A 13,086-nucleotide genomic window follows, 5' to 3' on the forward strand; every position below is an offset into this window, starting at 1 on the left:
GATAAAAAATGTCTTTTTAAAAAGTTTATATTGTACATTGTAAGCATGCATTAATAAAAAAATGGAGTCATCTATAAAGTGTAGAAACACAGAAAACGTCTCATTATGTAAGAAGAAATTTCTGTTCATTCAGACCAGGTGATAGTCTGACACAAATGAGTAATTGTTAGATGGCAGTAACTCATGCAACAACCGAATGGGAGTTTTTGTGCATAAAGTTATCTTTTGTTGTTTCTTTGTCAGGTTTTGATTTTGTTGTTATACTTTCCTACCAATTTGAACAAGAGAAATTGTTGTTTTGGCTTATAGGAATTGTGTCACTTCTGTCAACAGACTTGAATAAGAGAAGCAACAGGAAAAAATCAATTTGTACATGTTCTTCCCTGGCTTTTATGGCTCTGCTGAGGAACACTTGTACAAAACAGAGACTGACTTCCACTGTCCCTTTCTAAGCAAGAGACTGAGCATGTTTCTAGTTTGTTGTGTGGTTACCCACAAGGGAAAACTGGATTATTTATTTTAGTTGCGGAAAGATGCAAAGTTCTTTCTCGTTTCTGGCACAGTAAACTAATTCACGATGGTGATTTGTTAGGTTAGTTACTTGTACAGACATTTTTACAAGATTATCTTGTGCTAGTTGAATTCAAGCTTTAATGTCTGGAAATGGATGACTTTATTTTATACTACAAAGGCTTTTTCAAGAAAAGAAGTTGTCATCAATTAAGGAAGCGTAAGTTTGATATGTCTGGGAAAAAGACTGCTCTTGGACAGCTCAGTATCATAGTTAATATCATTGAGACCTGAATTTCCTAGCAAAGCCTGTCATAAGTTTACAGGAAATAAAGTTGTGAAGGACGGTTGTAAGGGAATTGATGCTACAGTCCATACTTTAGAATATTGGACTAATACTACACAAGGTCAAAGAAATACCAATGTAATAAGCAGAGAAAGGAAATATGCTGATGAGGTATTGATTTAACAAAAGGTCAAAAATGGGCTGAGTGCTATAATTTTTCTAAAAAAAGAGGATTTTTTTTTGGTGAATGTGCACTGGTGTTTGGTTTTTTAGAGATTTTTGAGATTCCTAAAGGAGGTAGTATTGCAAAATATATAGGCCTACAGTCCTATTTATAAAATAAATACTCTTTGTCTGAATTATCTGATTTGGCATGAAGATAGACAAACATTGGCTGGAAAAAATGCTCTGCTTCTGAAGAAATGGCACAGTATATTTATAATCCTCTTTTGAAAAGCTAAGCAGAATTTCAGTGCCACATATTATTTCATTTGGAGGGATCTAGTCTATGTAAGTTAACAGTAATTCATTGACTTTGGGCTAATGGTAACTCCCATTCTTAAGGATCTGCCTCTGTATTTTTATTGGCTTGAGACTTGAGACAGACTAACTAACTGTCTTTAGAAGCTGAAGAATTTGTACAACTTGTGGGAAAGATGTGCAGACAAACACATCAATTTAAAAAACAGAAAACCCATCAAACTTTTTTTAATCAGTCTCAAAGAGACAAATGTATCTCCATTAGTGCAGTCTCCATCTGCTGCTGTTTTATAAATGTGACTGTATACCTTCAGGCAAATCGAACAAAGCATTATTATGTGGAATAATAAATTCAGGTTTTGAACTCTATAGTGAGCTATTCTGGTCTAAAGGACGGTACCTGAAGCAGTGAGACAGCTTTGATTTTAAAATTGATTACCTGCAGAGACTTGAGAAAATTATATAATGGCCTTGGCTGGATGGATGGACTGTTGTATGGTATGTTTGCTTTATGTGAGAATGAAACTAAGGAGCACGATGCTTTGAAAGTCTGAATATGTACTAGGGAAGCCTGTGCACTAGATGTTTGAGGCTGGAAGTGAAACATAGTGAAACACAGGTGGGTGCAGGAGCTGCAAATCCACAGAAGGCTTTATCTGGGCTTCTTGAGCATTAAGAAAGGTAACTCTTGGCAATTGAATGGCCGGGCAATCGCATTGTCCTTGGGCCCAGACAGACCTGCATTCTCCTTTGTCAGTCTTCCTTTTGTATTCATTTAGTAACCAGCTGCATTGTTAATGTGCAAGGACTGGTTGTTTTTTATAAGACACTTTTTTGTTTCTTTTAAACTAGAAAGATGAAAACTACAGAAGCCTACCACGAGATACTAGTAGCTGGTCTAACCAGTTTCAGAGAGACAATGCTCGTTCATCGTTAAGTGCCAGTCATCCCATGGTGGACAAGTGGCTGGAGAGGCAAGAACAGGTAATATATATGTGTATATATATATATATTACTTTATCAATCTAATCTTTATGCTACTCCAAGCTATTACGAAGAAGCATATTCTTATGTGATGCAGGCTCTCTTAAGCACGATAGAAGCACCAGCAGTATGCTGACTGAATTTGTATGGGGTTGCTTCTGCTTCAAAAAAAACTGCATTAAGACTGAAATGGACAGCTGCAAATTATTTCATTTTTGAGTCCTAAACACATTTATATAGTATGTGGAGTGCTGCTGTTCCTCACAACTGATACCAACAGGGTTCTTTTAATTAGAGAGTTTATCGCTGTTGAAAGCTAATAATATTACTGCTCAGTAGCCAAATATGCATAGGTTTTGGCATTATATTTGTAAATGCTTGTTATTCTTAACATTTTAAAATATATTAATTATAATTTTGAAGACAGCATTATCATATTTATATAGTGAACATTTATACTGCTTTTGATCCTGGGGTTTTTTGAGATGGCTAAGTCATTCCAACTTGTGGGGTTTTTTTAATTAATAAGCTGGTAGTCGTAGAGGTTTGAATGTCTGAAATTAAAATTACCTAGCAGGCACTTCATGTATTTGTATGAGTCTGAAATTTTCCAAGAAGTGTCTTCAAATGTAAAATGCAAATACAAATTTACTATGGAGACTGGAAATATAATAGGAAGCCCATATATAGGATAGTGCACTTGTAGAATTATTACCTCACTTTTCTTCTTTATACAATGTGACATGAAAACACATGAGGTTTTGCATTGATCATAAACATACATATTTGTATTTTACAGCAATAGAGGGTAAAACCAGAACTTGCTATATACGGAGGAGCTTCAAAATGAAATTTGCCATCTTGACACAAGGCAAATGAATGAAGGGGAAGGTTTAGACATTGAGCTGGTGTCCTGGGACTGGTGTCCTTCACTCACACATCTCATAGCTATATTTGAAATCCAGCACTGCAAATCCTAGAATATTCCAAACATTTCAACCCAATTCTTGTTAGAGACTTAAGTCATATTGCAGAGTGTAAAAACTTAAAGACCCCTAGATGTGAGGTATTAACTATTTTTGTATCTTGTAATTAGCCATAGATTCATTTTAAACTACATGTTTTATGAAAAAACCTCAGTCTTAGTCATATATTTTCCATAGCACATTTAATGATAGGGTACTGTTACCGTTACTGTTTTCCTCTCAGAAGATGTAGAGTTCGAGCTGATGATTAGCTACTGTCTCTGTGTCTGCTTGTGTTGAAATGGAAAGTTGATCCCAAGATTTGAAAGCATCTCCTGTGATGGTTCTGCTTGTTTGATGTTTTTTGAGGCATATTTCTATGCATCTTTGGATTTTTACCATGGCAGTTAATGAAATTGTTGTCTCAGCAACAGGAGTTGGATTACGAATCTTCATCTTAAAAAATGATGAGCATATGAATATTTTAACATATGATGTTTTATATGAAGTTTTGCGCTGATTCTAGTCTCTGAACGGCTCACCCAGTTCAATTTATTCACTAATTAGGTAAATAATTGGGCACTAGCTGTGATCTGTAAGCATGTTTCTTACCCGAGTTAAGTGGTTGAAGTCTGATGTTACAAATACCATGTTTCTTCTGAGCAATTTTTCTGCTTTTTTATTTTTGTTTGTGGATCATTTTTGTTTTTTTTTTCCTTAAGAGAGAGAGGGTTCGTTCTTGAAATGTGTTAATGAATCTACATGTACCTTGAAGACCAGGATCCTTTTGTGATTTCATATCAGCAGGATAATTAATTAGACTGAAACCTGTTTAACAGGGTATGCACAGGAGAAGAAAGCCCATAGTGAGAGTGAGATGCATCACAGCTTTGCTGAGAGAGGGAGAGAAGGACCTGGCAAGAGATGGAGAAGCTGCAGACAGAGAGATAATCTTACACTTTTGGGTTTTTTTAAACTGTAGTATCTTTTTCAGTATGCTTTGTGGGCTTTTTCTTTCCCACTGGTTAAACCTTTCACTTCTGAAAAGAAGAAACACAAATGGCAAGGTTGATGTCTACTATAATACATTAATTTAGTAACTTCTAGTCCTGTGTCTGTGTGCTCAACAGAGCTGTGGAGGGACTGCAATGGTCTGTGCACCCTTCCAGTCACTACCTTCATAACAGGTAGCAGACAGCAGGTCTGGCAACAAGGGCAAGGCAGTGACAGTGCCAACAAACCCATACAGATACCACGGGTAATAATAGTCCTAGTCTAATCTGCCTTTATGGCTCCTCAGAGAAGACAGTAGTAAACTCTAGATTCATCTCACAATCTCCAGAGTTTTCTTGTTGGATGAAGGCTCTTCTGGCTTGTATTGAGTTACTTCCCTCAAAACTTGCCTCATCTCTTCTTTTTGAGTCTAAGGTAAAAAAATTTCCAGGATGATCTTTGCCAGCTTCTAACATATGTGAACATTCACTGGACTCTGAGGAGTGAAGGTTCGATGTGCCAAAGTGCAATTGTTTTTGTGTGGACGACACCTCATTTCCTATAAACAGAACTATGGAGCCAACTGTAATTCTGCAGCATCACAGCCTGTTCTGCAGATGAAACTGCAGGAGACCATGTTTCTAGGAAATCATTACAAGCCACTGTAGCAGTGACTAATAAGGACACAGAATTAAAGATGTTTGAATAGTTGTTAGAGAAATAATTAATTCTATAAACTTGTCTAGGTTTTAGTACCGAAAACTGGAGGAATATATGAAGCCTGTTAAAATTTCTGAAAGTAATTGCTTTTGCTCCTATCTGTTGTGTTTTGCTAAGGCTCTGCTAAATTAGAGTGATACATCAAAGAAATGGGAAAGGTTAATTCTACTTTTCTAGTCCTTTAAGGTATGCTGGTTAGCTATATCTACCTAAACATTATTCCCCATTGATTCCAGAGCCCTCTGGTTGTGTACAGGGGATGATAACCCATATATTTCTAAGAAAGTTTTCATATTTCTAAAGCCTATTAATTAAGTCACATCAAACTGTTTGTAGCAAAGAATCATTTCACTACTGTAAAGCTAAAAATCCAAGTACAATTTCAGAATACAGTTAGACTGTTTAAGATTGTATTATTTACTCTTTCTCTTAAGTATTTCATTAATTCTCTCCTACAGATTGTCAAGTACTAGGAACAAAATTCACAATCTTTACTTCTGAAATGAAAAAAGTTGATTTCCGTTCTTCACCTTGCCCTTCACAGCACTTTCTTTTCCCACACAGGAACCAAACTTTGAGGAGGAGTTGAAAATTCTGATTTCCTCTGAAATTTATTCATGTATATGATAATGTTACCTTTATTTGAGAAATCTTTTTCCTCTCAGTTCGCCTCAAGACTTGCTCAGGCCCTGATCAAATCTGGACTCATGCTGTTTCATACCAGTGAGACGTGAAAAGGGAATGCATGAAAGAGTTAAACTTTTCACCAATTCACTAAGTACACAGAAAGCTTCCCTGGGTGGTCATTTTAGTTTCATTTAGTCAAATATTGGAACTGGCAGCAATCAAGAAACCTTGAAATGAAATAGTATATTCTTTATTCTGTTGGCGAGGCCTGTTTTGCAGAAGGATGAAGAGCGCCCAGGTGGGCTATGCAATGAGGAGGGGTGTGAGAGCAGCAGGAGAGGGAAATTCTACAGTGGCACTCCTTAATTATTAAACAACCTATCAAATTTGCAAATACTAAGAGACTGGCTAAATTAAAATAGTATGTAAATATATATACATACACACATATATCTACATATGTAAATATATATACATATATGTATTTGTATTGGATACATATCTGTATTTGTCGGTTTGTTAATACAAGGTAGGAGACGGAGTCAAATATCATGGTTATTACTGATGCCTAAAATCCCAGTAGCTTTCTAGGGTCTAGCAAAAGCCAGGGATTAAAGTAACTTAGATATAATCTGAAAAGGGAAGAGAAGTTGGTTACTACCGCTATTTCTTGAACAGAAATATGCTGTACAGAACACTTCCTCTAAGTTATTCTAGTAATCTGGTACAGTGTCTCTGGTTCCTTTTTCAACAAGATCAGACATGCAAGTAGCATATGGTCTTACACCTCCAGCTGTAGAGTACCTGCCTTCAGCTTGTATTTTCAGCTACATAAGGACTGCTTTTAATATGACTAAATACAGTCTCTTTAAACATTTGGATGCTATAAATTAGTGCGTTGCAGCACTGTAAATTGAAAAAAACCACCAGAGCTTCAGACGTAGGTTGGTGCATTTAAACCACTAATTTTCTGTGGATTCTCATGCTCCAATTTACACACAAAGTCAAATTTTCCATTTAACAACAAAATCCTTGCTTCTATTTAATGCCTTAATAGAATGCAGAAATGCAACTTCATTATTTTGTTTAGTTCTGAATGTTTCATAGTGGTATAGCTAATGTATAAAATTATTTTAATTTCCACTAGCGTATGTCTTTTGTTTTTCTCCTTGTCTGAGGCATGTGTTTTGGCTTTTGTTTCCAGGTTTTATTATTACTAGCTAACTTATAAAGATCTGCAACTTCTGTGTTTCCTGTTGTGGAGATGGGAAGTCTCAATGAGTGGAGGCTCCTCTTATCTCTAACATGGAGAGGTTGAAACTGCAGTAAAAATCATTGACATTAGTTAGGAATTGTGCTTTAAGATTTGGGAAAAGGATTAGCTAGGCTTCAGTGGGGGGGATAATTTTTAATTGGTTATCCATTACTTTGTACAATGTCAAGGTAGAGTTTCATTGCTTTCTTTTCTTTCTCTGAGTACACGCACTTTATAATTTGTGTCTTGGGATAACAACCTTAATGAACATAGAACTATGACAACATATAAGTCATAAAATACAAAGATGGTTTTAAAGCTTGTCATATTGCTTATAAAGGGTTTCTGTCACAAAGACAGGGATATGTTCAAAGCTCTAGGACTAATCCAGAGACCTATCTCTTTTTGGTGGGGTCTTCAGTGGATGGTCCCATACAAAAGGCAGGGGATATATGGGAGGCTATCCCGCATCAGGCAGAACTACTCTTGGGCTGATCATGGGAACAAAAAGTTAGTGAACTAGGCCATGGCCCATGTAGTCGGCTTGTTTACTGCAAGGAGAGGTTTAGGACAGCTGTAGAGCACAGCTGAGAAAGGCATGGCTTGGCACCTGGCTTAGTACTAAATAATTGACCATAGCTATAACTATGGGCAGGTAGAAGCAGCGACCATTGTATTGGTAGAGAGTTCACTTAATATTTATACTAGCCAAAGAGATGATTAGAAGACCTCAAGATATCCCTGCGAGAGCTCACAGTTTCTCTAGTCCCATACACGTTTACCAATCCAGCTTTTACTACTTGGGATGGCCATGTGGTTACACTGGCTTCTACCTGATGGGATTGTCAGTAGTGAGTGCTATAGCGATTATTTCTTCTTGCTTTTGTACTACAAAGAGGGTGAAGAGCTTGATTTGGCCCAAGACTATTTGCTCTTAGCTGCTGCTCCAGGTAATTGAGTATTGACTGCTCCCTTTATATTGGCAAGATGTTAACTTGTTCAGCTTAGGAACTCAAATGTAACCTATAAAGTGCTGACTTGACCCTCCACTCAGCACGAAGAGAGGCTGTTACATCTCAGCAGCAGTTGCATCTACCTCTGAGCAAGCCAAATGCGCTGGCTGGCTGCCAGAAGAGCACCGTGACACCTTGGAGCCATTACTAAACACGGGTGTAATAATGTTTTTCATTTATTTTCTCTTGGACTAATCACACCTATGGAATATTTTTGTATATGTAATATGGTCAAAATTATCACATAATTTCTAATAGCCTTTGACTTCCCATAAGATTGTAGTGGTCAATGATCTTTACATGACCTCAGTCAAGTGATTATTCCATAGACTTGTTTGAGAGTTCTCCCTGAGTTGCATTTCTCTCTTTTTTTATTATTACTATTACAACTACTACAATTATTATTATTATTATTGAAAAATAATAGTGAACTCTAAAATGTGAAACCTGTATTTAGGTGTTTATAATGTGAACATCTACATAAAAATATTGAAGCTCCTATTGTGTAATACTGAGTCTAGATCTGCATTGAGTTGAGGCATGTGTGAGGTCAGTTGAATTGCTTCCAGCCCAGACCCTGCTGAGCTGCCGCCCCGGTGAGGGTTGGGTGCCCAATTCCCACAGACTCAGCTTGATCTGGGAGACTTGCTGGAGCTGGTTACCTATTACCTGTCAAAATGCTTAAAAAGGGTCATGAGAGGGTCAAACAAGCTCTTCTGATAAGCATGACCTATATTTATGATATCTGCTTTTAAGGTTAAAATTTTTACCATGTTTTTCTCTAGTAAGAGTCAAAATCAGAGGCATTTTCTAAGCTTATATCAGACTTTGAACTTAATTGGCTTCAGATACAGATTTCTATACCTAAACTTAATTTTCTTATTTAAAATCCATTTGATTTTTAGATCCTAACTCAATATATTTCTGATTTTTTTTTAAGCATACTCTAATTTGTACCCCTAGAAGAGTTGTCATGTCTTCTGAATTCAGAAAAATCTTTGTATTCTTCTATAGAAAGCTTAGATATGAATATAGTAATACACATATTTATTAAATATTTTCCAAATGTTTGTGTATAACCACAGAAACAAAGAAGATGCCTTAAAAGAAAAGACTTCTCTTTATGCTGAATGCATCAGTATACACAGAGAGAGAATCAAATTTGAAAGTACAGTATGTATTAGTTTTGAGAAGATACTAATGTGGAATTTAGAAGTGTGTGCACTTCTATACAAAATGGACATTTGTAGACATGACCTTTATTGTATATTTTGGAAAGAGATACTTCTTATTTGTCTCAGAGTCATGAATGGATTTGAAGATGGTTTTCTGTGCTGAGGGTTTCAGTTATATGAGGTAGGAGGTTGGAATAAACAGCTTTATTGCTTAGGGACAGCTGTAGTGGTGATGCTTTTACAAACAGTGTTTCATGCTGTCATCTATCTTGTTCTTTGAAAAATAATCTGTCATTTCATACTGTGTGTCGAATAGGTGAGACAGTTTGGGGGCTATGGTCTACTTTCAGTGACATGCTGCTGTGTGGATATGAATTCAGTGTCAGAATGTAACTCTATATTTGTTCACAATTTAAAAAAAATTAAAAAAAAAGAAGCCAAGCCAAAATGAGAAAGGGTGATTTTACAAAAATAGTCATGGGTTTTTATTATTATATAAAAATGTGCCTGTGTTTAGATGTATATCCTTACACTCAAATGCTCTCACTCTCATAGATGTATGTACAAATACACATGTAGGCAGATGGACTGAGGTCACATGTAAAGAATCATACAACAGCCTGAGTTAGGAAGAGACTTAGTCATCTAGGTGTAAACTTTTGTGGGAAAGAAAACCTATAGGAGACTACCTAACACTCTATCCAACTGTTCTTGAAAACCATCTCCAGTGATGGGGACTGTCCCATGTCCTGGGGAGGCTGTTCCAGAGATCATTTCTTCTCATTATAGAAAAAAAAAAATGGTGCAACTTGTAGCTCCTTGTCTTTTCCTTTTGGCTCCTTGTGAAGGGAGAGCCTTCTTTTTGTAGCCACTCTTTAAAGACTGGGCGGCTGTAATGAGGACCTCCCTGAGCCTTCTCTCTCTGGGGAGGGAAAAACCAAACTCCTTCAGCCTTTCCTTACACGACAGGTTCTTCAACCCTATAATGATCTTCATGGCTCTCCTTTGGAGCCTCTTTAGTCTATCTATATCCTTCATGAGTTGCAGAGACCGGAAGTGGACACGGTACTTTAGGTGCAGCCTGACAGGCACCGAGTATAATGAGATGATCAGAACTCGGTCTCTGCTGCTCTCTGCTACAAGTCTTACTCTGTCCTGCAGAAACTTCTTTAGAAGTGTTGCCACACACAAAGGGCATTTTCAGACTTTCTAATAACCATACACTGCTATTTTCTTACCCTTTTGGACTAAGCTATTTAAATAATTCTGTTGTTACGTTAGTTAATGGTAATAAATTTATGATGCCAGAGATATAAATAGTACTCATTTTTACATTACACAGAGGTGCTGTAAGAAGCTTTGAATAGATTACTACTGTTACTTTTCTATTTTCTAAATATTTCGAAGAATACTCTTCTCTCTGTGTTTTGTTTGTCTGCTGTCTGTCCATGGTAGCAGGTCAGATAAGGACATCTGAAAATGCCTTACTAGGCCTGGAAAAGCATTTCATTTAGAGGACGTCTCAGGTCTTCCTTTTCTTATTTTGAGAACTTGTTTTCTTTCCTCACGCTGTCAAAGAGATTTATCTTTTCATATGTTTGCTTTTCAGTCCAGACATACATAATGTATCCCAACTAGCTGTTTATAATCGAAATGCTCTCTCTGTATCCCTAATGTGCTGGTTGCTGCTACCAAGCTGTGGCCTCGAAAGCCCCGGTGGGAACACAGTATGACTTAGTACCGTGCAGCTCTGCTGGTGGGGGCAAGGGGGCTGGTGACAGCAGAGCGAGCAGTACTGAGCAGGAGCTGCAATTACAGCGTGCCAGAGGAATGCAGAGCCCAAATACATTAGTAAAATTAAAATTTGTCCTCATTCCCTTGGCGGGTAATACAGTTAATGAAAATAGATCTAACCAAATTAAGATAATTTATTTCATTAGTTTACAGCACTGTAAAACTTTTCACGGCAGTACAGCCCTTCCATACAAACATGAAATAGATGCAGTTCCACTATTCACTTCAAAGACCACAAAGGTTAAAAGTTTTAAGTGTATTAAAGCAATTCTGTTAATTGTGTCTATAGAGGATTCTCCCTCGCCCTTGGTAAAGTATTCTTAATTTAAAATTCACATTATGCTCGTTCTACATTCTACCCTTTAACCAAAGTATAAATATGCAATTGATTATTTGTATTTTGAGGCTTAAAAAGAAATTGTGCATTTTGTTTCAGAAAGTGGTAGTACATGGTATTGTTACTTTACCTTTTTTTCCCTTCTGGTTTGTGTACTTTTCAATTTCTATGCTTTACCTTTGTCTTCTTCCTGCTTTGTGGTTTACAATACAGGTTTCTGCAGGACAGTAACCAATTCCTTGCAAAGAAAGAGGAGCCATCTCTCCCCAAATCAATTATCTTGTTTTATTTTCTGGAATCTTCAAGTTGTCATTTTTTACATTCTGTCAGAAAGACACCATTCAAAATTGGAAAGTTATCCCAAGTACTGTTTTTACCTTTTTCTTTTCATAATGCAAGAAAACACAAGATTGATAATTTGCTTGACTGTGTTGCCAAACCAAGCTTTTATAATTTTGCATTAGAAGTCAGTCTGGCCTTAGCTTAAATTTCACATTAACTTAATTTTCAATTAACTTAATTTGCATTGTAGAATTTGCTTGACTTGAAATGGAAAACTAAGTGCCTTCTTTTTTTACAATGGTCTGATTTTCCTCCTAGTGTAACTTGTCTTCTAAATGACTTATGTTACTTATTTGAAAGAAATATTTATATTATTAATTTGTAGTGGAAGTTGTATTCCTTCCTATAATAAAATAGAACATGGCTGCAGGGGCTATTCAGTTCTCACTGTAGTTTTTAGACAAGATTCAGGTGAATCACTGCTGAATTACGCAAGTCCATTTTAATTCTGAACAAAACAGAAATTAAGTCAGAGTATTCTTTGGCCAAGGGAAAAAGATAGATTTTATCTGAATGAGAAACTTACCTTTATCTAATTTTTTTGAATAAGAACAGGATGATTTTTATGCTTTTTTCATGCTATGAATTATTCATTATGAGGACGATGCTTTTAGAAAAGGGCCAAGTTTGTTCTTTCTGCTTTGGAAATGATAGTTAATTTATCTTCCATTGATAGAAACAGGAAAGGTGCTTATTCTTTAAAATCCTGTGTGGACAGGTCATTTTAATGACATGGTTGCCCTTTGCTGCAAAGGGGAATGGTACTGTGTAACGTAGAGTTAATAATTGAGTTATGTGGAAGTAATCTGTCTGCTTTTTTGTTTTATTTAGGGTTTTAAATTTAATCTCGATTTTATTGCTTAAGTACGAGCATTTCATTATTGAATGTAGTACTCTTTGGCTGTATTAAGTGGTTTCTGTAATTTATAGGATACTTTGAGAAATGTCATGATTCCTCATGAAGTGACACAGCAAGATTTAGTGAGTGCAGCAACTGAGTGAATGGAATTACGTAATATGACCTAGTTGATGTGATATACCATAAGATTTTAATTTATTTCATCAGTATAACTGGATGAGAAAAGAAGATAATAGACCAGCCTTGCCAATTCATTCACTGACTGATTTGGAAAGAAGTCCATTGTAAATGTGTCTTGAAAGTACTTGGAGTTTCATATATGAAATGGTCAACTGAGATAGTTTCCAGTGCTGCATGTGCTTAACTTCATTTGAACTGAAATGTTTCATGCTTCTTTTTACAACTCAGAGATGACTTTATGAATTTGAGCAAAATCATTTGGCTATTATTACTTTAGCACACTTACCGTTTAAAATATTGTGTGAATCTTATTAATGCTTACATAAACAGCTATTTCCAAAACAAACCAAAATTGTTTAGGCTCTATATTGCAAACATTTTTAATGGCTGTGGACCAAGCACCAGAAGAGGGAATTATCCAGCATGAGCAAAAAACTCTGGTCTTAGTATTTCTTCAGAATATTAGTCAGGAAGCCACTATTGAGTCACTTTTTATCAAACTTTAATTTCCTCTTCCTTTTGGATACCTTCATTTGTCTTCAAAAATCTTTACTTTCCTAATGTGT

At 36.2% G+C, this 13,086-nt stretch overlaps 1 protein-coding gene across 12 annotated transcripts in view; it reads left to right on the plus strand.

Annotated features, from left to right (window-relative positions):
- Nucleotides 1-13,086, plus strand: part of PARD3 (par-3 family cell polarity regulator) — a 453,311-nt gene that overhangs the window by 197,089 nt on the left and 243,136 nt on the right. For 8 of the 12 annotated variants that reach the window (XM_061996551.1, XM_061996556.1, XM_061996554.1 and 5 more), the window contains exon 5: nucleotides 2,129-2,260. The exons of the other annotated variants lie outside the window; for them this stretch is intronic. In XM_061996551.1, coding sequence (XP_061852535.1) covers nucleotides 2,129-2,260 — 132 coding nt within the window. The remainder of the gene's footprint in view (nucleotides 1-2,128; nucleotides 2,261-13,086) is intronic. 12 annotated transcript variants of the gene reach the window in all.

The sequence above is a fragment of the Colius striatus genome, chromosome 5, assembly GCF_028858725.1.
Source record: "Colius striatus isolate bColStr4 chromosome 5, bColStr4.1.hap1, whole genome shotgun sequence".
Classification (NCBI taxonomy): Eukaryota; Metazoa; Chordata; class Aves; order Coliiformes; family Coliidae; genus Colius; species Colius striatus.